At 29.1% G+C, this 24,787-nt stretch overlaps 1 protein-coding gene across 4 annotated transcripts in view; it reads left to right on the top strand.

Annotated features, from left to right (window-relative positions):
* The window catches only part of LOC107452990 (cell adhesion molecule Dscam1), a 308,431-nt gene extending 297,161 nt beyond the window's left edge, over positions 1 to 11,270 (top strand). For all 4 annotated transcript variants that reach the window (XR_015429856.1, XR_015429858.1, XM_087153625.1 and 1 more), the window contains one exon: positions 11,009 to 11,270. Coding sequence is in view for 2 of the 4 variants with exons in the window: in XM_087153625.1 (XP_087009751.1) it covers positions 11,009 to 11,159 (151 nt within the window). In the remaining 2 variants the exon portion in view is untranslated. The remainder of the gene's footprint in view (positions 1 to 11,008) is intronic.
* The last annotated feature ends 13,517 nt before the right edge of the window (positions 11,271 to 24,787 follow it).

Genomic DNA, 24,787 nt, shown 5'->3' with positions numbered 1-24,787 from the left:
AATTTTCAGTTTATGACTGCTAATGCTCAACTCCGTATTCTTGTAATTTTGAACTCAATTCATAAGACAAGGGTACTCCTGCATCGAGAATTGGAAGAAATTTGCCTTCGTGGAGGACTTTTTTATTGAGCTAATCCACATTTGCGTTACATGGAGAAGGAAACCACGAAAACCTTATTCGGTTAGACTGGCGGCAACGGGACTCTAACCCATGATTAATCTACCACTGATTATATTTTGCGTCAGCACTGTGGTCAGTACGAGTCAAGTTCGGAATTCGAATAAATCGGCAATCACCGGGATTCGAACCCGGTTCACCTCATTGGGAGTCGAACGCTCTATCCTCTGAGCCACCACGGCTCAACTAATGCTTTTTGACCTTTAGTGACTGAGGCATACATCATGAAAACCGTTGTGTTACGTATTCTAAAGACTGAGTCAATCACTTTCCCTCTCTACTAATACAAAGAGCTTTTTTTTAATCGTAATTATACCATAATCCTACAATCATATTATTATTACAAAAAGTTTACTTCTGAGCAATCAGTTCAACAATTCCTTTAAAAATATATTCTTTCTTACTGAGCTGTAATTTTTGCATTTCAGTATTTATTTTAATCTAAATAAATGTAACAATGAATACTAGAAGCATGACTTTGTGTGTTCAACATCTCTTTCATATTTGCTCAGAGGCCTTTAATATTTGTTTTTTTTTTCCTTTTCAAACCAAGACTCTCGAACATTTACATAACAAATATACTAAATTAATTTAAATGTACTTTTTTCGTAAAACTTTGCTGGCAACTTTATTTTGTGCAATTATTTGCGAAAGCTGAAGTATAAATTCAATTTAATTCCAGATATCCGTGATTTTTTTTTCTTGAAAAATTAGGTGAAGGGTTTTATTAAATGCTATGCTATTATGAAATTTCATTTCATATTGAAATTACTTCGATAACTTCTACCCAAACTCTATATTGAACTAAACCCCCATATTTCTACGTTTGTATTAATAATTAACTTAAGAGTTCAGAAATAGAAATATTTAGCAATTAATCTTTATTAACTCAATAACATATCGTTCCTTGCGTAAAAGATTAAAAAAGTGATTGCTTCTTTCTCAGACTTTTAAATTCGCGAGTAAGAAAAAAATATCCATACGCGAATTCGCAAAAATTTTACATTTTGTTTTTTTGCTAAATTGTATAAGTATTGAATTTCGATGATTTTGCTTCTCCATTTACTAATGCCAATATATATTCTAAATAATAATCGGAAGATATTAATTCGCGAATACTTTTTATGTATTTTTCATTATGCCTAATGTGGATAATGAATAGGTTGTCAGTAAAATGCTCCTCTGACTAGCATTTCAATGGTTTTATTGCAGCAGCTCACGCAGGGCATAATATTGACAACTCTTTTTCTATGGATCCTTTAAATACAAGCTTACGCAATGTACTGTAGGGTAACTACCACTATAAAATTACAACTACAACTCACTAGTATATATAAGACATGTTAACTCGATTCTATGATGGGGTACCTTTTCATAGATGAAGGTTGACATTCTCTATAACTTCTCACCCCCACATTGGTGACCTCCAGACGTGATGTGAACAAGCCTACCTTGGCAGAAACGCCCACTTCGATATAAACACTCCTATCTTGGCAGTAACGCCCACCTCGATCTGAACACGCCTACTTCGATGGATAGGTCACATTGAATAGTTGACTTGCTACTTGTGACTGCGACGTTAACCATCTCCTAGCGCTGTTGCTGCTCAGTTTCAATCATACACAACGTACAACGTATCCACTCGACTGCTAAAGGCAACACAGGAGCAATCACGTTCGTCAACTTAATACAGCTCTCACGATCAGCACTTAAAAGTGCGGTGATCTTAATACAGCTCTCCCGGCTTCTCACACAAAACAGCAATGAATCAACTAGTGGCATCCGTTCATCGAATTCTATCACAGCTAAAATTCTGTTGGGGGAGTACTGTAGGTTATCTACCACTACAAAATTACAACTATAATTCGTTAGTATATATAAGACATGTTAACTCGGTTCTATGATGGGGTACCTTTTCATAGATGAAGGTTGACATTGTCAATAGCTACCATCTCCACAATACAAACAAATAATATTTGTTTCGTTTTTTACCTAATATTTAATAGCATTTATGCTTTTGATTATACTCTCTTTCATTAAAATCTTAAATTTTTATTTATTTTACTAAATTCCATTATTACTAGTATTAATTTTTTGCATATAAAATGTCTTAATTTAAAAATCATATTCGATGCAATGACGCAAAAACGCACATCAAATATAAGATGTAAAAATGATGCCTCATGTGATAAGTACGAAAATACTTCCCTGAATGATTTCTAATTTTGGTAGACATTGTTTAGAGTCTTTTATACCTCTTAGCACTCAACTAGTTTTAAAAACATCCTAATTACTTTGAAACTAATCAAATAAGTACAGAAAATGTCCAAAAACAAACTTTAAACCACGAAACAGAAAGATTTTTATTTTCAAAAAAGACACAGATGCTACAAATATCAAAACTATGGTACAAAATGTTTAAAAAAATATTTTTAATGGAACTATACTAAGTTTGAAGAAATCTAATTTTCTATACATTTTTCCTTTTCACAAAAATTTTTTGAGAGGCATAGTAAATATCACACAAACTAAAAATTCGTTGTAAAAAAAAAGTTTTTTTTCAGCAATTTTTTTTTTACATTTTATCTAATAATTCCATACGTTATTCATTTGACATATTATTTAGGCTAATTTAATAATTCTACTCTTTGCAAACAGCCGCTACCATTTTCTAATGTTTTAAACTGATGAAAAAAGTCAACAGCATTTTCGATCCAGCAAAACTTTTTAAGATTTACAGAAGCGAGCCCTCATAACTTAAAGCTATTTAGGATATGTGTTATTCATTGTTCATTATCCCAGGCATTGTTAATATTCACTGCACATAATCATTTTAAAGGTTTTTGTCTCAATGAGTCTAAACAAATTCTGTCTGATTGAGTTGTTCTTCGCACATTTTCTAATTAGCCTAAAGTCACAATGTCAAATTTTAATAAGCCTAAAAAATATCAGATTGTTTAAAAATATTGCTGAAAACTTCTTGAACTAGCCAAGCGTATTGAAAAATATCGACAACATTTACAAAGAGTCGTATATTCTAGGTAGGCTACAAAGGCTATAAAGTAGTAGGCTATAAAGTACTAAGTAGGCTATAAAGCAGTATGTAGGTTACAACACAAAAGTATCCCAATTGCATGCAAATCAAAGTTCTAGTTTATGACATATGATATTCCATGAGCAGGTGAGGCTTATAGAATGAGGTGACCTCGGTCAGAATCTCATTGATCTCGTGTCGATTCAAAGTCTGCTTCCAACTCCTCCAACTTCAGTGCTAACCTAAAATATCCTCAGCTGCAGAAAGATCTTGAGTAAGAATCCCCTCACTGTTAAGCTAACCATAGGTGGTTTTCGTGGATTTTGTTTCCAGGTAGTACAAATGATGATTAGTACAGCGAAGGTGAATTCGCCCTAATACTTGATTCAGGAGTTCCCTTGTCTTCTGGGTTGGATTCAAAATTACAAGGCTATAGAGTTAATTATTGAGAACAGTAAAAGTCACATTCAGTCAGCTGTTAAAAGCTAGTTATAAAAATAATAGCATTTAAAATAAAAATTTAAATTGAAATAAAAATATAAAATTAAAATAAAAATATAAAATTAAAATAAAAATATAAAATTAAAATAAAAATATGAAATTAAAGTTAAAAATAAAATTAGTGTCAAAAATAAAATTAAGTCAAAAGTTAAATAAAATGGGATCGCCCACATTTTGATCCATTGATCCCCAAGGAAAAATTGATCGAACTACACGGAGAAAAAAGTTTGTAAAATTACAATACAGTTTGATAATGACCATTCTGTTAAAAAAAATCCTAGTTAATGAAACCAAAATTTGCAGTATTTAAACCATGCATTTGGCAGTTTTTCAGTACATGTGGTGACAGTTAATGGGAAATTCTGGTTTTTTAAATTATTGTCCGTATTAAAACACACTTAGTAGAACATACAAAACAGAAAAGTAATTGTAACCGAATAAACGGTTTTTTTTCCACACCCAAAGGTAACATGATAAAATTATCAAATTTTACCACATTTTTCCAAATTTTATCACACACTATAAAATCATATTTTAATTTTAGTTTTACCAAATCACTTCACTGACAAATGCCGAGCTTTTAGGTGTTACCATAGATCCGGAATTATGGTAAATGGTATCCTATTCTGATAATTTTGACTATACTTTTTTCTCAGAGCATTTGTTCAACTAATCTTCTATCTGCTTACCGTATCGTAAAGTCATTAAAATAACGATATTTTTAAATGAATTAATGTTTATGTTGTGTAAGATGATTATAAGGATGAAGATGTATTTATTTATATTTTAACTAACTCTATTTACGCTACTGTTCAAAAAGATGAACGTTCCAATGATCAATTTTAAGTATAACATCTGAAACAATGTTTCTTTGAAAGTTATATCGCAGAAACTAATAAGCTGATCAGTGAGATGAACACTCTGAATATTTCTTTTCAAATATTTATTTTCTTAAATATACAAAAAATATAAAGGATTTATTCAGAATAACTCAAGCGATAAAACTAAACAAATTCCAGTACATTGTTAGGAAAACTATTGATAAAATGTTTTATTTTTACATGAAACGTTACTCTAAAAAGAATATAAAGTTACCAAATGCGTTGAATTTCTTACATTTTCTTTAAAATTTATTTTCATTATTATTAAAAAACAGAACAGCATACGTAAAATTGGCCCTGCTCATACTGTGATTGTATCGATTTTCCTATAAAAACAATTTTCTTGATAGGATTAACACATTTTATAAAAACATTTTTTCGCCTCGAGAAAAAGCATTGTATAGATATTTAAATTAAGTAAATTTTAATAACACAAATGCAATTTTCGATTGAAATTAGAAAAAAACGTAAGAAACGATTTATTTTGTTTCAATAATTTCCTTCCGTTTTTAATAAACTCAATATAAGATAATAAAGAAAAAACAGAATTAAAAATTTTTTTTTTGAAAAATATGTATTTGTTCATGGAAATTTTACTCTAAAGTTCGGTTTTCTAATTTAACTCAGTTAAGGTTAGTAGTCATTGGAATATTGTTTTCAATTTCAATTATGTTATTGCTTAAGATATTGCCTAATTTAATAAAAGAAATCATGGTGTTAAGGCTATATTTCCAGATGCATATTCGCAAAGTAGTATAATAAAATATTTCAAATCATTGCGGTAATCAAAAATGCACTGACCACAGTGCTGACGTGAAATATCCTCAGTGGTAGACGGATCATGGGTTAGAGTCTCCTTGTCGTCAGACTAACCGTGGGAGGTTCTCGTGGTCTTCCTCTCCATGCAACGCAAATGCGGGTTACCTTCATCAAAAAGTCCTCCACAATGGCAAATTTCTCCCCATGCTCGTTCCAGAAGTTCCCTTGTCTTCTGGATTGGGTTCAAAATTACAAGGCTACGGAGTTGAACATTAGTAGTCGTAAATCCATAAAATTGGGTCGTCTGTTCAACGACGGTTATAGAATAATAAAAAATTATTCCACAGAGAAGAAAAAAATTCAGAACTTGGAGTAATTTGTTTAAAGAAAAAAAAACTACTCACAATCTGTACTTTGCTCATTTCTTATGCTTGCTCACAGGTGATGTGGCCAGTAAGGTATCATCCAACGGTAAAGCGAGAACGGTCGAGAAAGCGTTAATATATGTTTTATTAATCTTGTCTACTAATCATATACCTTTGTTTTACTAATCTTCCTCGCTGATCATACATCTTATCTTAATATATACTTAATAACAATGCAGCTTTATTTCAGCAAATCATATATAATTGTTTTACTGATCTTGAGGTCATCGCCTTTGAGGTTGGCGATGGAAGAGAGACCTGTCTGACATTTTACCCTTAGTTCCTGATTTGAAAAATGAGCTCAAAAGAACATCATCTGCACTGTTGATTATCTGGTTTTTTAAATTATTGTCCGTATTAAAACACACTTAGTAGAACATACAAAACAGAAAAGTAATTGTAACCGAATAAACGGTTTTTTTTCCACACCCTAAGGTAACATGATAAAATTATCAAATTTTACCACATTTTTCCAAATTTTAGCACACACTATAAAATCATATTTTAATTTTAGTTTTACCAAGTCACTTCACTGACAAATGCCGAGCTTTTAGGTGTTACCATAGATCCGGAATTATGATAAATGGTATCCTATTCTGCTAGTTTTGACTATACTTTTTTCTCAATGCATTTGTTCAACTAATCTTCTATCTGTTTACCGTATCGTAAAAACATTAAAATAACGATATTTTTAAATGAATTGATGTTTATGCTGTGTAAGATGATTATAAGGATGAAGATGTATTTATTTATATTTTAACTAACTCTATTTACGCTACTGTTCAAAAACATGAACGTTCCAATGATCAATTTTAAGTATAACATCTAAAACAATGTTTCTTTGAAAGTTATATCGCCGAAACTGATAAGCTGATCAGTGAGATGAACACTCTGAATATTTCTTTTCAAATATTTATTTTCTTAAATTGGATACAAAAATATAAAGGATTTATTCAGAATAACTCAAGCGATAAAACTAAACAAATTCCAGTACATTGTTAGGAAAACTATTGATAAAATGTTTTATTTTTACATGAAACGTTACTCTAAAAAGAATATAAAGTTACCAAATGCGTTGAATTTCTTACATTTTCTTTAAAATTTATTTTCATTATTATTAAAAAACAGAACAGCATACGTAAAATTGGCCCTGCTCATACTGTGATTGTATCGATTTTCCTATAAAAACAATTTTCTTGATAGGATTAACACATTTTATAAAAACATTTTTTCTCATCGAGAAAAAGCATTGTATAGATAGTTAAATTAAATAAATTTTAATAACACTAATGCAATTTTCGATTGAAATTAGAAAAAAACGTAAGAAACGATTTATTTTGTTTCAATAATTTCCTTCCGTTTTTAATAAACTCAATATAAGATAATAAAGAAAAAACAGAATTAATTTTTTTTTTTTTGAAAAATATGTATTTGTTCATGGAAATTTTACTCTAAAGTTCGGTTTTCTAATTTAACTCAGTTAAAGTTAGTAGTCATTGGAATATTGTTTTCAATTTCAATTATGTTATTGCTTAAGATATTGCCTAATTTAATAAAAGAAATCATGGTGTTAAGGCTATATTTCCAGATGCATATTCGCACAGTAGTATAATAAAATATTTCAAATCATTGCGGTAATCAAAAATTTGACTAATTATTCAAAAATCAAAATCTTAAAAATTTTATTGTTTTATTAATTATTCCACAGAGAGCCGCGATGACCCAGGGCATAGAGCGTTCGCCTTCCAATGAGACGACCGGGTTCGAATCCAAGTCGATACGAATTCCGCATCCGGCTTGCACTGACCACAGTGCTGACGTGAAATATCCTCAGTGGTAGACGGATCATGGGTTAGAGTCTCCTTGTCGTCAGACTAACCGTGGGAGGTTCTCGTGGTCCTCCTCTCCATGCAACGCAAATGCGGGTTACCTTCATCAAAAAGTCCTCCACAATGGCAAATTTCTCCCCATGCTCGTTCCAGAAGTTCCCTTGTCTTCTGGATTGGGTTCAAAATTACAAGGCTGCGGAGTTGAACATTAGTAGTCGTAAATCCATAAAATTGGGTCGTCTGTTCAAGGACGGTTATAGAATAATAAAAAATTATTCCTCAGAGAAGAAAAAAATTCAGAACTTAAAGCAATTTGTTTAAAAAAAATTTTAAACTACTCACAATCTGTACTTGTTCATTTCTTATGCTTGTTCATTTACATGTGATGCGGTCTGTAAAATAGCATCCAACGGTAACGCGAGAACGGTCGAGAAAGCGTTAATCTATGTTTTATTAATCTTGTCTACTAATCCTATACCTTTGTTTTACTAATCTTCCTCGCTAATTATACATCTTATCTTAATATATACTCAATAACAATGCAGCTTTATTTCAGCAATCATATATTACTGATCTTATTATACTTTTGTTTTACAAATCAAATTTAATAAACATGTCTTACTAATTCCATTTTATTTTTGATAAATCTTTGCATTGCTAATCAGTTTTGATAATCATGTATTATTAATTCGTGCCTTGCTTATTTCTGTTTTACTAATCACTATCAGTTGCAAATACATTTTCTGATACTATAATCTTTCATTGTACAATGCAGATGTATATTCAGGTGAATTATTCAATTTATTGTATCGCATGCTTTCAAATAATTTACGATAGCAATTATTAAGCTTTGTTATCCCGTTACACTTTAGAAACATCTTGAGTGCATCATTTCCGTTACGTACTTAAAATGATATTGATGTCATATTTTGTATCAAAGTAAGTAATTATATAACTAACATCTATGTTAGACAAAGTATTGACATGTCTGTATGAACATCATAATTTCGTATCTATTTCTTCAATATATTTCATTTCTGTGGATAAATTATTATCTATAGTGTTATTTTGCTGTAATGTATCAATACGAAGATTTTTTTTGTACGCAATTTTAAAATTCAACAGTAACACTGAAAGAGCGCAAAAATTTTATCAAAAATAAATAAATGAAAAAAATGCTGCTTAGTTCTGAACTTTAATAGTTAATTTTACCTACTCATCATTAGCAGAAAATTACAAGCCTATATTTCTTAAAAGAATTTGTAAATTTCCCTTTTAGTTAATAAACACTGAGAAATTCATTTATATGAACAGTTACATAGAATACAATTAAATATTACATTACACAACATTAAAAGCTAAACCATATTGCACTTAAGTTATTAAATTAATTAAGCAATTAGGTAATTAAAGCAGTTGGGAGAAAGGATTAAACTATTTAAAACGTATACGACACACTAATTCCGAGTCAAATTACTGTATAATTCCGACTCAAATTACTGTATAAAGTATCATTAGATTCCATTTTTATCGTAAAATATTATAACGTAATTTTAAGAGTAATATTTATTTAATTAAAGTTATCCTGTGATTTTAGGTAATTATTACTATAAAAATTAAGGTATATCAGATTTTTTGTTCAGTAATATGTTTCGGTAAAATTCAATTTTACGGTAAAACGTACCGGCACCATGAGAGGCTATAATTTTTACAATTTGATCTGAAATCTTTTACAGTGCACAAATTAGAGCATGTGTGAACATTTATTTATGGGTGATTCAACAAATTCCATACTATTTATAGAGGAGAGAAAACTGAAAGTTACAACTTTACTTAAGTTCTTAATAATATGAAATATTTTTTTGCGTATTTTTAGTTTTAAGATGCTTCATGCATACCATAGATTTAAAATAATTTCTTTGACGAATATATTAAATGAATTCATACTTCATGTACGGAACGAAATTGCGGATTTGTTTTTTTACATAGTGTCCCTAATATCTCACGGCAAAAAGATCAATGAAAACATAAACGTATAATTGTACCTGAAATGGTAAAAGTATTTTATTCTTGTAGTAACTGTTGTATGTTTTTATTTTCAATTTTCTTATGTCACACTTCCATAAGTAACATATGGGAACAGAATTTATGATAAATAAGGCGATAAAAAACATTTTTAATAAATAGTGAGAAAATTTTCACGTCTGTATGTTTTGAGCTGCACAGTTACTACTAAACCATGATCAGAAACGTACGTGACAAAGCTTACATATTCGTGAAATACAAGCTTAATAATGATACGCAAAACTTGAAGTAAACTTTATTTTAAATCTTTTTGCCCTTTTCATCTAGGATAACAAACGATACAAATAAAGTTTTACGCAATAAGCGTTTGATGTATGGTTGATATGTTTTAAAGATTGCGTTACTTGTTTATTTTCCTATGCCAGCAGAAAAATTCCCAATCAAATTACGGTATTAAGTACCGGCACTTTGCGTGTATCATCCGTAAAATCATTTCTACAGTAAAATATTATACCGTAATTTTTACAGTATAATTTATTTATTTTAAGTTAAGTACAGTTAAATTATCTTATTAGTTACTTTAAACAAACTCTGATAGACGTTTTAACCATTAATTAGCTTACTCTGTTCATTATAACATAATAAAACATGTCACCTGATTTTTACCGAATGAATTTTAGCCTCTACTACTGTTTTAGACACTTTGACTTTAACTCAGCTGGATTTTAGCTTCCGGAGACTTTTAATGGCTTTTTTTGACGTTTTACATAAAATTCAGTCGCTATTTTATACCATTTTGATTTTCTAATGACCATTTATGTCATTGATTTTTGCTTGCTTTGTTTTAATTATCTTGTTTGTTTCTTTTCAACCGTGTTAACTTCATTAGTTTTTATGTGATTTAAACTTTTCTTGAACTATTCCTTCTATTAACTTTCTTTTCCACGTGTTTTATATATATTTGACGTATGGCCCCTACTGGCCTAGGTCACCGTAACCATTACCTTATTTAATTAGAGTGATTCAGTGATATCACGGTAATTATTACTGAAAAAATTACGGTGTAACAGATTTTTGGCTCCGTTTCATGGATTTAGGCTAAAAAGGATTTTACGGTAATAAAAATACCGCCATCTTGAGTATCGGTATTTTTTACCGTTATTTAATCAGGAATTTTTTACAATGTTCTTAAAATCAGAAACGCAAGGTTTTGATCACAATTATGGATCACAAAAGCTTTTATAGTTAGTTTTTTTAACATAACAAATTCATAAGTTAAGTGACTCTTGAATGTTATGTGAGAAACAAAAGTGTGACTCTATGCATTTCGTAAATGTATACACATAAAAATTTATTGATTTTTTTTGTAATTTCAGAAGAGATGAGTTACAAAGTGAAGAAACAGAAGAAACTGTTTACTATATTAGTGATGCAGAAACTTCGCCAAGTCCCGGTGATTCATTTGAATTTTCAGAAGCGGAGTGTGACATGCCTTTGAGGTTGGCGATGGAAGAGAGACCTGTCTGACATTTTACCCTTAGTTCCTGATTTGAAAAATGAGCTCAAAAGAACATCATCTGCACTGTTGATTATCTGGAAAAAACATTCATTTAATAAAAATATTTATATTTTCCCAAACTCTACATGTCTCATTCTATCTAATGCGTTTGATTAATTTGTGCAATACGTTACTTGAAGAAATTTGAGCAAACTCCCGTGAATAAATGAATGATTCCGTTGTGTTTCAAAATATAATTCGTGTCGAAATATAAAAGAAAAGAAATACAAAAACCTCGTCAACAATTTTAATATTTGTATTACTTCGTCAATACTCCATCCTACATATAACTTTATTTTCTTAAAAGTCTTGATGTCAAAGGCAAAATATAATAAATTATCAAATAATACGATTCAGATAGACGTCAAGTACACTGCTCTTTTAAAGTTCAGTAATAATCTGTTATGTGCGTCTATCTGTTTCTGTGACCATCTTTTTAACACTATAACACCCGAATTCTGGACCTACCTGGAATCGCTCTTTAGGGCAAATTTGACCCTGAAAAAAAATTGGTGTTGTTCAAAAGTAAAAGATTTTTAATTGATGAATATTGTTAAAAATGCAATAAATAAAGGTTTTTAGATATAAATTTTTTTTTATTATTTATTATTTTATTGGCGTAATGACAATATAATAATCCAGTATAATGTTGTATGAGAGATCATTTTTTGTCTAGAGTACAAGTCACACGAATATAAACAAACGTGCAGTACGCAGTAGCATATTTCAAAATGGGGAGCGTCAGTGGATGATATATACTCGTGACGAGAAAGTGGTAAGGAGATATCAACAGATCGGTTTCTGACATATCGTATAGCTATCAGAAGTTTAATTATGTCCCTTGCAATGTTAAAAGTGGTGCTTCTTTTAGTTTAGTAATTGAATGTTAGGAATTAGGGCCTGATACGCGAAACTATACTTTGTACCTCTTCAACAAGAAAAAATGAACTCCCAAGCGTTGAGAACAGCAAAATCACAAACGTTGCAAAAAAAAGTGCGAGTCACCTGTAAGTTTCACATCGTGTAGAATAATTCCTTAGCATTTAGTGTGTTAAAATATCTCGTTCGATTATAATATGTTACAATGCTTGTCTTCTAATATATGCTGCCATTTGCGAGTATATTCACATTAATGCTGTGCAGAATAATGGCATTCATTTTGCCCTATACATTGAGTGTTTTGTTTTCATTGTGCAGTGAAAAAGATATATCCCATGATGAAGAAGTGACTCTGAAAATAGGCAGAAATTTTCGCCATAAGTAATTTTGCGATAATTATGTAAGTTATTTTTTTAACAGAAAACAATTCATCTTCTTGTTTTAGAGTGAGGTAAAAATAATTACATGTAGTCACGCTGCGTTCGGAGTTTAGGCAAAGAATATCGAAAGAAGAAGTTCAGCGAATAAATAACGAACGCGGGGACTGCACGGTTTGGTTCACTATACCAGAGAAACAACTTATAGGGTGAGCAACATGCTCAGATTTAGTAGAGTGTCATTACGAAGTAAAGTGACAACCTGTTGGACAACTCTGCATGCATGGTTGGGTAAGCTGTTTACCGCCAACTGATTTTTTTATTCTTACTTTCCATATTAAAATGTGTTAGCAGATTTAACCCCTTCCTCCTCGTTCCCGTTAAAATGACGGGGTGAGGTTTCGCCCTCTATTTCTCGCTCCCCTGAAATTTCCGAGCTGGAGTGTTCAATAGTAACGCACCAATAAGAATAAAACTAATTCCTTTCTTTTGCCCGGAAAACATTTTATTTCTCATTTTACGCACCAGGATATTTTTAAAGTAATTGTAGATAGTTAGTTTATTTTAAACTAGATGTCAGCACTAATCAAATCCGTGTATTTGGCAAAATAGGCACTTTTATGACCATTTTCTTGAAAATTAACCGATTGTTAAGGGGTAAATTAATATAAATGATATAAATGTATTCTCAATGCAAAATCGTAATTGAAAGTATAGTACTGTTTATCAATAGTGTAAAAATACGGAACAAACCAACTATAAAGAAAGATAAAACTTTTCTTCTTCACACCAACCAAGGACTAATACAGACTATGACCAAAACGCTTCCCCATTCCCAGTATTGGTTAGGAAGAGAGGAGGGTGTAAACCTATGTATGAAACATCTGCTTTTGAACATCTAAATGTTGTTTTTCCCTTTATAAACTAGTTCTCCAAGATTAGGTGTGTTCCTCACACCTAACCATGGGAGACGATTTTACGCTTTGTCAATGAAAGCTAGACTTCTTCCCCTATGTAATTTTTTTTAAGATATGCTTAAATTTTTAGGGCACTATATTTTCCTAGGGTAGTAATTCAGTTGGCCAATTTTGAACTCACCTAAACAAAGAAAACCATTCAAAAAAAAAAAATTTTTTTTTAATTTTACGTTGATTGAAAACAAAAACTTGAAAAGAAAGTTACGTGCCTTGCTCATCATGCGCGAAATTTGTATTTCGTTTTACATGGCAACAACTATTCACTAACACTTCTTTCTTGCCCAGCATTATAATAAAAATAACTATTAATAATCAAATGTATATGGTCCCTTTTAGAGTCAATAACTAATATCTAATTGAATTATTGCTCAACTAAGCTACTTTGAATGCCAAATCAAAGATACTATAGAATTAAGAGAAATTTTTTTGCGGAACATTTTTTTAAACACAGTGAATATCTAATCTACAAATCGTATTTACTAAGTTTTAAGTTTTTCAAATTAAAAAAACAGGCATGGTACTTCAAAAATGAACAAATGAAAATTACCCCGTTTGGCTGTTCTAGGTATTTACATAACATTTATTTTAACAATCAACATAAACGCCTGAAATTTTTATACAGTATAACTAGAAACAAATTAGGAAAACTCAAAAAGTAAGAGCTTCGTAGCTCACGCACATTTTCAAAAACAAAATAAGAGATTGAAAAAAATTAGCGAAATTACCCCAACCGTGCTTCTAGTATTAATACTATATAACAGTTTATAGAACACTGGGAGAAAACAAAAAATCTCTGGCTCTGTCCATATAAAAGTATCGTAAGAGAACACGCTACCTGTTCTGCAATGTCATAGAAATCGGTACTTTCTTTGTAGGGTGTCCGCATGACCCTCCCTCATCATATCTTTAAAAATGTCAGTGTTACTGGATTGGGTAAAAGAAATGTGTTTTTGGATTTCAGTGTTTGCTTTCTCAGAGATTCAGTTGTTTCTGATTTTCTTTCAATGAATGACAGTGCTTAGCAACATAGACCTCATCAAGACAAAGATTTGTTGAACTGTTGAACTATTCACCGGTAGAGGAGTTTCCAGTCATGTATCCAATACTGAATCCAATTAAGAATGCATGGGACAATCATGGAAGCTAAGTTTCTGCTTTTTAGTTCCTCTTTTTAGTTTTTATTTTGACAACTGGCAGTATTAAAATCAATACTAATTAATTAAAGTTAGGGGTAGGCTGATCTCTTTTGCTAGAATATTGTTTTGCAATGCTTAAAAAAAATTTCAATTACCTATTATTATTACTTTAAAATGTACAATAGGTTTTTCTCTATGAAGAAACTTATCAGTCAACTTGGCTTTTCTTTCTTCATCTTTTCTCCTTTTTTTAATTACATGGTTGTATTTGAATTTATGTAAACTTTTAAGTGGCAATGAAGAAAGAACTTTTTTAGCACATTTTCAATATATATCTTATTTATATGATAATTTGTTTCAATTTACATCTAAAAAACAGGTTATATTTTAAAATCTAGAGAGCAAAGTCTATGAATAATTTTTGAATTTTCATATCCCACAAAACTATAAAATTTTGCACAAATGAAATAACCAAAGGAAACAATTATCTGCTTTAAATGGAGAATAACAATATTATTCTCAATGGTTTTATTTTTTAAATTTAATTAAAATCATTATAATTTCAGTTCAACTTATTATAAAATATTTAAATCTTAGATACCTGCTTAGTAATTTTTCAACACAGCTGAGCATAACATTCCTGAAATAAGACATATTTTGGGAAAATATATCATAAAATGAAACATTGTATACCGGAACTATTGACCAAAGTTTTTTGTCAGATGAAAATAAATGAAATTACATTGTGTCATTCATAAAACCCAAAAATTGTTTCCGCTATCGCACAGACAGCTATGTCCTTCAGGGGTTAATGACGTGAACAACTGTCAAAAAGACACGCCAAGAAATAAAAATGAAGCCAATGCCTCGGTTAGAAAAACTATAAAAAAAAATATGGGGTGAAAAAAGAAAATCTTCTATCGTGATTGATGATCCCTAGTTCTAAGTTTGACAATCCCGCAGGGAACACATCTTATTCTCTCTTGGCGAGGTTAAGGCATCAACTCGCCAAGATCTGTGTTAAGACTAGCCGTTCGGAATACCGATTATCGGTCTGGTACAGATCGTTGTTTTACACAAATTCCCGCTAATGTTAACGTATCTGAAGCCGTACCCTTCATTAGAATAGTAATAGATTCGGAGTTGATTGAATCACAAATTGGGTTGGATAGAGGGAAATTGGTTTTAGATGTGAAATACGTGAATTGAGTGCTTCTGTGTAGGAGCCTCGATTCACAAATGAACCAATTACACGCAACGTCTTCTTCAGCCTTTAGCACAAAGGAATCGATGGAGAAAGAATTGAAATGCATGAATTGATTAAGCTTATGCGATTATCACTTATTCTCCAAAGAATTGAAATTCAGGAGGTTTGATGCAATGGAGAATAAAGTTATTATGCAGAGGAGAAAGCTTATTTTCATTACGGGCATCATTTTACCGAAGGCAGTTATTTTCCACGAAAATGTTTAATAAATATTTAATTATTCACGAGGAAATATTGAATGTTCTTCTATAATTTAATCAATGAAAGAATCGATGCTGAAATTCCCCTTCAACTTGTTTCTTAAATATTAATTAATAGTTAAATATGTGGTCCATAAAATTTAAAATAATTTTTTAAACTGACATCATTTTCTTTGTTTCGCTGTAACAAACTATACTTTTTCAACATAAAATATTATTTTAAAAAAGGAATATGGTATCTATACATATATAAAATAAAGGATTTGTTTGCGAGTCTACATAAACACACAAATTGCCATATGCAATATATCAATACAATCGCATTAGATACATCATGGGTAATAAAAATACGACATTCAACACAAAGCTAAATGATCACAATAGTAAACAAATTATGAATCCCGATTTTTTTTATTTTTTTAATCAGATTTTATATCGAATTATCGAATAATTATCGATTATTATCGAACTTTTTACTTGTATTTTTTTATGATTATTTCGTTATTTCTGTTCTTTGATTCCCATTTCGCTCGAACGAAACGTCCTAGAATTTCAGTCTTTTTTCTTGAATGTCGAAATTTCATCTTCGTCATTTTTTCTTAGGACGAATTTTTCTGTTTATAAAAATATAAGTTGAGAAACTCATTTTCTCATCATCTTTTTCTTTCGAAATTTTTTCAATGGTATAACTGCAAGGGATATAATGCGGGCATCTCGATCGTGATTAGTTGTTGAAACCTGGCATTTGTTCATGTTAGCAGCAGTTCTTTCCATTATATTTCGAGTAAGCCAAGCTCGCCAAGTATCAATTATCTTAAGGGACACATTCTAAATTCTTTCGCAAAGATTTCAATTCCTTCACTATATATTTACACATAGACTTAGCACAAATACAAGCACGAATCCATGTGGAACATAAACAAACTAAATGTGCATCAAAGTTGCCAGGTACGAAGAACAAAAATATATTACAGTTAAAATAAAATGTATAAACAGATAATACATCTAAGTTAAGTAAAAGAAATAGACGAGAAAGAATTATATTTCAACTAATTTGATGTGCTATACGGCTCTGTATTCATTTAACTTATCGTTAATTAACATTCTAACTTATGTAGAGAAACTTAGCTTTACTTTAAAACGCCATTTTGCTGATAAAGACTAGCTGGCGCTGACTTCATAGTTCACAAATGTGGGTATGGAAGGTCTTCTTCTAGAAGTACCCAATTGTAAAATTCATGAATCTGTAGCTTTAAATTTAGATAAACATATGAAGTGAACATATGATATTAATGAAAAATTCATAAGGAGAAAAGCTAACATATAGACGATTTTTATTTAATTTTTAAAGATATCGATTTCCTCGGCAACCATTTCTCTGTTGACGCTGGTTTATTTCATTTCACAAGCAACGCATGCGCATTAAGTCAATGAAGGACGAGTTCACTGGTGCTAGGTGATTTTGAATTATTAACATCACGATATATCGTTAGAAAATATCGATATTCAAAAATATCGGGTGATATTTTTTAATATTAATTTTCGGATTTTTTTATTGGACAATGATCTTGTTACCTAAAAAAGAAGAAAAATAACTTTTTTTTCTGAAACGTTTTGTAACATTTCTTAAGCAACTGATTAATTATAAATATTTAACCATATATTAGCTGAGAATTAGAAAGAAAACATTGTTTCATTTGCATACATAAACTATTAGCGTTAAATGAGAATTTTTTAGAGTTAATTTTGATTACTGATCTAATTAAAATAAAAGAGAAAAAAAATAATATTACCTATAGAAAAAAAAGTAAGATTTAGCAATTATAAATTAATGACGTGAGATCTGCATATACAAAGATGCTCATGTACAAAGCTATTCATTAATAATCTAGTACGCTAATTTTATACTAATGTTATTTACCAAATTAAAATAACATTAAATCAAATAAATATGCTCTCCCAATCATTAGTTTCAATGCACTCAATTATTTTTTTCCACTTTCCGAAAAAATGCTTAAAGTAATAAAATCTTACTTCCATATAATCTTATATACAAGTAAATAGCTATAATTAATTACATATCTAGCTTAATACACGTTCTTTGTACGGGGCGATAAAAAATATTCAATAAATCAGTAATTATTACCGCAATGAAGTCTTGCACATACACCAGCACAATTAGTTACTCTAAAACATTTCAAATCCTTTTCTATAACTATTAATTGCCCTTTTAGGTAAAATTTCGTTAAAAATTAAGCAATACACACTTTTAGAAGTTCATCCCATCAAAACAAAGATTAAATATATTCAGTATCATTTGGCGGAGTGCTAGTGCTCGAGATCAACTACTGATAATCCAAAATTTACTTAATCAGAAAATTTCTCCGGTATTTATCCCTATTAGTGGGCCGGAAAAACCTATTATCATACTACCTATCGTAGGGTATCTTTGTACCAATGAATATTTAGCACCTAATATTCACATAACATGATTAGTAACTATTACTAAAACAAATGGAGCAGGATTGGAGTCATTAACAATAAGACAATTTTTTATGGTTTTTCATACATGAATAAATGCCTTTTCTCCACTAATTTAGTTTTTTAATACAAAACTTATCTTTTTATTTAAATTTGTATTTACTACCGGAATTAATTAAGAATAATTGGCGTCAATAGCAAAATGCTATTTCTTACACCTCTCATGTATTAATACCTTTTCTCTATTAATTTAGCCTTTCAATCGAAAGCCTATTTTTTATAGCAATTTGTACCTATTATAAAGTTTTATTAGTTTTTATTGTCGTAAATAATAGGTAAAGAATCTAATATTTTTACAATCATTTTTGGAGAATGAGCTAATGTCGGTACTTATTTGAAAGACTGTAACAAATTGCCAAACCAATATTGTCCCAGTAATGGTTATATAAATGCGGTATTAGATACTACTGGCATTGCCGTTATAAGGGTTGAGGTAGTGAGAACATTTTATATCAATATAGTTTCTTAATATAATTATAATAAGAAGGTTTTTTATCATCCTCAGAAATGGATAATTATCCTAATATCACCATATAATACACATTCACGGAGCATAATACACAACCTTCATTTTTTTATCCTTTGTAGTAGATTCCGGTAAAGGTTTATTATTATAAGATTTACATTAATTATATTAGATTTCCGTTAGATTTACGTCTCAATACGTTGTGAAATTATTAGCGTTAATTCTACTCCTGATAACATTACAAAAAAGACATACAAACAAACATAAACGCATTCGTGATGCCATTATCTATGCATACGTACATATAAACATACTGTGATATTTATATAGATTTGAATTAAATTTTATTTCATTTGCATTGTCTTATCTTTCTCCAAACAATTGAAGTTGTCCGAATAATTCACCTAACATCATGTGTATTTTGTATAAAATGTTTGAGGATTTAAATGTTTTTGTTTTTAAAAAAATGCTGAAAATATTTTTTATAAGTATTTTAATGTTTTATTCGGAAATAAATAAAAGCAGTAGCAACTGCTACATAAATATTTTGTTTAAATACCGTATTTTGCGAGCTTTTGGTAAAAAGTTTAAAAAGGATTGAATTTAAGCTGAAATTAAAAGCTATAGTGTGCTATAATTAATCGTCTTAAGTTATGGAGTGTTAAAAATTATTTCGATCTCGTTTAATATTGGTTGAATAACATTTACGTATTTCACTTAAATCATATTAATAATATGTATGATTTAATTGTGAATGGTTAATTTCAACTTCAACTCTCAATTTGGAATTTTTATTGAAGTTTTTCGTAAATTCTCTAATTTAAGTTTTTTAAATTAAAAAAACGACTTTAAGACAATTAGGAAAATCCAATTTATATTTTACAAGCATTTTAGTTCTTCAAAGCTTAACATAATTAATATAATCTACAAAACATCTTCCTGTAATTTAGCCTTATAAACTTATAACTGATTAAAATCAACAAATATTCATAATTAAAATTAACTTTAAAATTAATTTTATCTCAACAAATGTATTTAAAAATACAATGCTGATTCCTAATCAAAAAATAATAAATAAATAATTTAAGTCAAACTTGTATTAAAATTTAAAAACATTCATCAAAATGTCGTTGACATGCTTAAAGTTCCTAGTTAAAAATTCATCTGAGCAATTTTAAAAACTAAATTCATCAACATTCAGACATTTTTAAAACCAATTACTTTACTCATAAATCATTTAAATTTAATAGAAAATAAATTACTTTTCTTCAAAAATTTCCACTTTACTTAAATGTATTTAACACTGAAAGCAATTTATTTAATTCTCCAACTTATACCCTTTGAGAAAAAAAATTGCCATTTGAACATTTATTAATTAACGGTGTGCTACTTTATATTTGAATTTTTGTTACAACTCAAAATATTAAAAAATGAAGAAGCTAAGTTTTTTCTTAATAATTATCTTTTATTCAAATTCAAAGCAATTTCAAAAATATGTGCAAAAACTCTTCGCACATATTTTTGATAATTCGAACCGTTTTGGTTTAGTTTATTTACACTCATTAAAATAAATTGAATAAATATTGAAATATTATGAAAATTGAAACTATATCATTTCAAATTTAATTATTTTTACACCAAATGTTTACTAAGTACAAATATACTTATTCAGAATTTTTGTATAAGAAATTATTTTGATAAACTCATGTTCCGTAATAATTCAAATAAGATTGCGGAATTATATTGCATATTTTAATTATATAATTTTATTTTGTGTATATGATTTTAATTTGCATATTTATGCATGACTCCTTCGAACATTTTTATTTGTTTCACTTTGTCGGCATTAGGTTAACTATAGTATAGAGACATTAAATAATGTCTTAAAATTAATTTACTTTCAATTAAGTCAGTGCACTAGGTTGAAGCGTTTTAATATATCTACAATAAAGGGCTATTTTTATTTTTTTAATACTTCATTTGGTGCACAGGAAAAAACTAACTTATTTCTTTCTCAGAAGATTTTTTATGTTCTCAAGAATTTTTCATAACTTATTTACATAAATATAAAACATAATCTTCTTTTTTCGTTTTCAACGTTTTCAGAAAAAACAGATTTTTTAGATATTTTGACCAACTATAACATATTATCAGTTGCAGAATTCTTTTACTTTTTTGATGTTAAAGTGATTAATCATGTTTCATTAGATTGTGATTAATTATTTGGCAAGAATTGTTCAATTTGCTTAGAAATTAAAATATTTATATTTTTCTTAGCAATTTTATATTTTATTTTAGGAAAACTGTTAATTATTGTTTTATTGTAATTTTAAAAAAAACGCTTTCCGCATAATTTTCAGTGATTATTTAATTTATCATTCACTTGTTCATTTTATTAGATTTCGATGCAATGGGCATTTTTACAGGTATGAGATATATGGCCCCAGATTGCAAATATACAAAAACAACTTGTTTACTTTCAGTCAGGAGGCTTTAGCCTTATAAAACTTAAACAAAGTTAAAGATTCTATAAATTTATGTCCAATTAGAATCTAATACTAACGTGTAAAGCAACACCTAACAAGCAAAATTAAAAATTATTAAAACGTTTTTTTTTATTAAGCCTATTATTAATTAAAAAATGCAAATCAAAATAAACTGTTTATAATACTTATGAATAACTTAATATCTTGTATTGCTTGAGAAAAAAAAGAATAGAAGAAGTCTAAAGCTAAGCAAATTCGAACATATTCATTACTACCATAAAAATCTTATTTCTTAACTTACTGCACCACAATGAAGTGTGTTGTCATTAAACTGCATACGGAAAGGAAAAATAGTTTTGTGAATTTGCTAAAATTTTAAAAAAATAATTACTTATAAAGAAAAATAAGACTATTCACATTAATCTCCCATCTTATATACGCAAACAAACTTATTTTTCAAGTTAGATTTTATAAAAGCAATTACCCATTTTTATGAAATTCCAAAAGTACTCCAATAAAAACATTTTATGTATTATATTTTATTAAATCAATATCTAAACTTTAGTGTCTCAATAATTTATAAAATATTAAAAAATATTAAAATTAAAAAGTGAAAATAAGAATTAATTAAAGAATGAATTAGTAAGTTTCTGTGATTTCCAAAAGTGGATTTTAAAAATATGATAAATTTGCAATGACTTTTAGCAAAGGTTAATAGCAATAGTTAGTTTAAAATTCAAATGCGAATGAATAAAAAGAGATGCTCTGAGTTTCTGACTAACGTTCAAAACAGAAGTTCAAAAGTAAAATCATTAATTTTCCATTAATTTATAGGGAAGTTGGCACAAAATTAGCCTTATCTCCCTCGTCCAATAACAGAGAAAGCTAAATTTTCTCTCGCCATGACGAAAGCGATTCCTTAAAAATGCCAGCATTCGCCACACTTTTACGTCTTCTCTTATCAATATTTTCTTCACTAACAAAGACAAATGTGTAATTTTCTGAAGGCAATATTCCTACGGATTGTATGTCCTATGCCAGATCATTGTCTCCGCAATGGGGTACAAGATGAAAGAGCAAAGGGCTGCTTTCTTCCTTTTCAGATAATGAGGCACCGGAATTGATTGCGCCTGCATTAGATGAATATGTTGCAACAATGTGATGCATTATTGAATCATTGGAAGACCGAGAATGGATGTGGCATTGTTGAGTCATGTTTCAAGACCAAGTTAATTTATCTTTATTTACGAGAGAAATTCGGGAATGAATTTGTTTTTCCTGAAATTATTTCCTTAGGTTAGAGATAGAATTTGAGATTATAGTTACGAAATGTATGATAACGCAATTATTTTGAAGAAATATTCGGCCTTTTTTTTAATTAAAAGAAGTAATATGTGCTTCTCAAATAGCGAATCAATGAGCGACTTTATTTTCATGATAATTCCATTCTCCATTCCAGTATTGAAATTTTTTTTTTATAATTTCGTTTTAATTTTCTTGCAGTGGGCGCTGTGTACTTTTTATTTTAGTTATATTTTGGCTCTTTTTCAAGTAAACGTTCTTAAACTTAGTTCCCTTTTGTAAATATAATATTTAAAATATAAAACTATGAATATTAAGCTTTTTTCTTAAGAAACTAACAATGGTAAAATCGATAAGTCCTCCAATTTTCATGTAAATTATTATCAAAATCCTGAGATGATTATATATTCCACATTAGTTCAGATATTGTGATTATAAACTTATAATACTGTATTATAATATTATAGAAGAAAATAATTTGTAAATGTTGCATTTGTGGTCCTATTTTATTATTATTATTGTAAAAAATTTCTTATAATTTAAAAGATTGGCATTACTACATTTCAACAGCTTAACTACCTGCATTTTAGCAGATATATCTGAGGTTTTCATCATAAATTTCGAAGTGATTATACTATAGCAGTTTATATTATACCAAAACCAACTCTAGCTACATTGCCAACAAAAATATTTCCACTGGCAGATGGATCATAGACAAAACACGTAGCCATCGAACTAAAGGAGGAAGGTGTTTGTGCTATATATACACTTACATACACACTCACATATTTACATACACTGTAAAAAGCTATGAATTAAATTATGGTAAGAAGTACTGGAACTCAGATTGCCGGTACATTATACCATAAAACTTATATTTTGATACAGAACATGTTACAGAACTAAAAATCTGATACATCTGATAATTTATACAGTAATATGTACCATGAAACCACTGAATAAATCAAAATAAATAAATATTAGGGGAGTGTCGGGTACCCCCGTTCAGCGGGTACCCCCACCCACTGTCAATTTCATACGTATAGAATATTTTTTCAAGTCAATAGGCCATCGGACATTAATTGTCATATTAAAAAAAGATTATTTTCAAAGTTTCAAGTATTTATGATAAAATATTTGTGATATACTCAAGTATTTGATATACTCAAGTAATACTCAAGTATTTTTGATAAAAATGATAAATGAGTTTTATCTATTGTCAATACATTGGTCATTTTCATTTACACATAAAAACAGTCAAAAAACGAAATTTTTGTAACTGGGCGGGGCTACCCGACACATTTTGAAAAAAGCTGAAAAATATATTTTTTTAAATTTCTATTTTTTTAAGTTAAACTATTCTTTTTTTTTGGTTTATTCTTTTTGAATTATTTAATTAGTTGATAAAACAATGGAAACATACAAAAATATTGATTATTACTTAATATTATACAGAAATATAAGCAATACTCCTTAAGTGGGCGGGGCTACCCGACTCTCCCCTACATCTGATAATTTTCACAAAAATATGTACCATAAAACCATGGAATAAATATAATTAAATGAATAGTAATGTAAAAAGTACGGTATAATATTTTACAGTAAAAATGTATTTTACGGCAAAATATATCCCATGGATGAGGCAGTAATTTGATCCGAAAGTTTTGACAGTGAATATGTAGCTAAATACGGTGATTAACATGACCATAATTATGCATAAGCAGCAATTGCAAATACAATGCATACAACAATTACAGAATATTTCTTTCTTATTATAAAAATAAACAAATATTTGAAAAAGGGAAATTTCTTTCAAATTACTATAAAAGAAAAAGTTTTTAAAAAATGGCAAAGTACCAAAAATTTCATTTACATGTTATTTCTGTTTTACTCAATCTACGAAAATAAAATATATTTGCTTGTACTTTTTTACGAGAATGCCTTAAGTATGCTATTTTTCCTGAGC

Source organism: Parasteatoda tepidariorum, chromosome 10 (assembly GCF_982258835.1).
Source record: "Parasteatoda tepidariorum strain Cologne lab strain chromosome 10, Ptep-v5.0, whole genome shotgun sequence".
NCBI lineage: Eukaryota > Metazoa > Arthropoda > Arachnida > Araneae > Theridiidae > Parasteatoda > Parasteatoda tepidariorum.
Note: the sequence above shows the minus strand (reverse complement) of the source record. Positions and strands in the feature narration are given on the sequence as shown.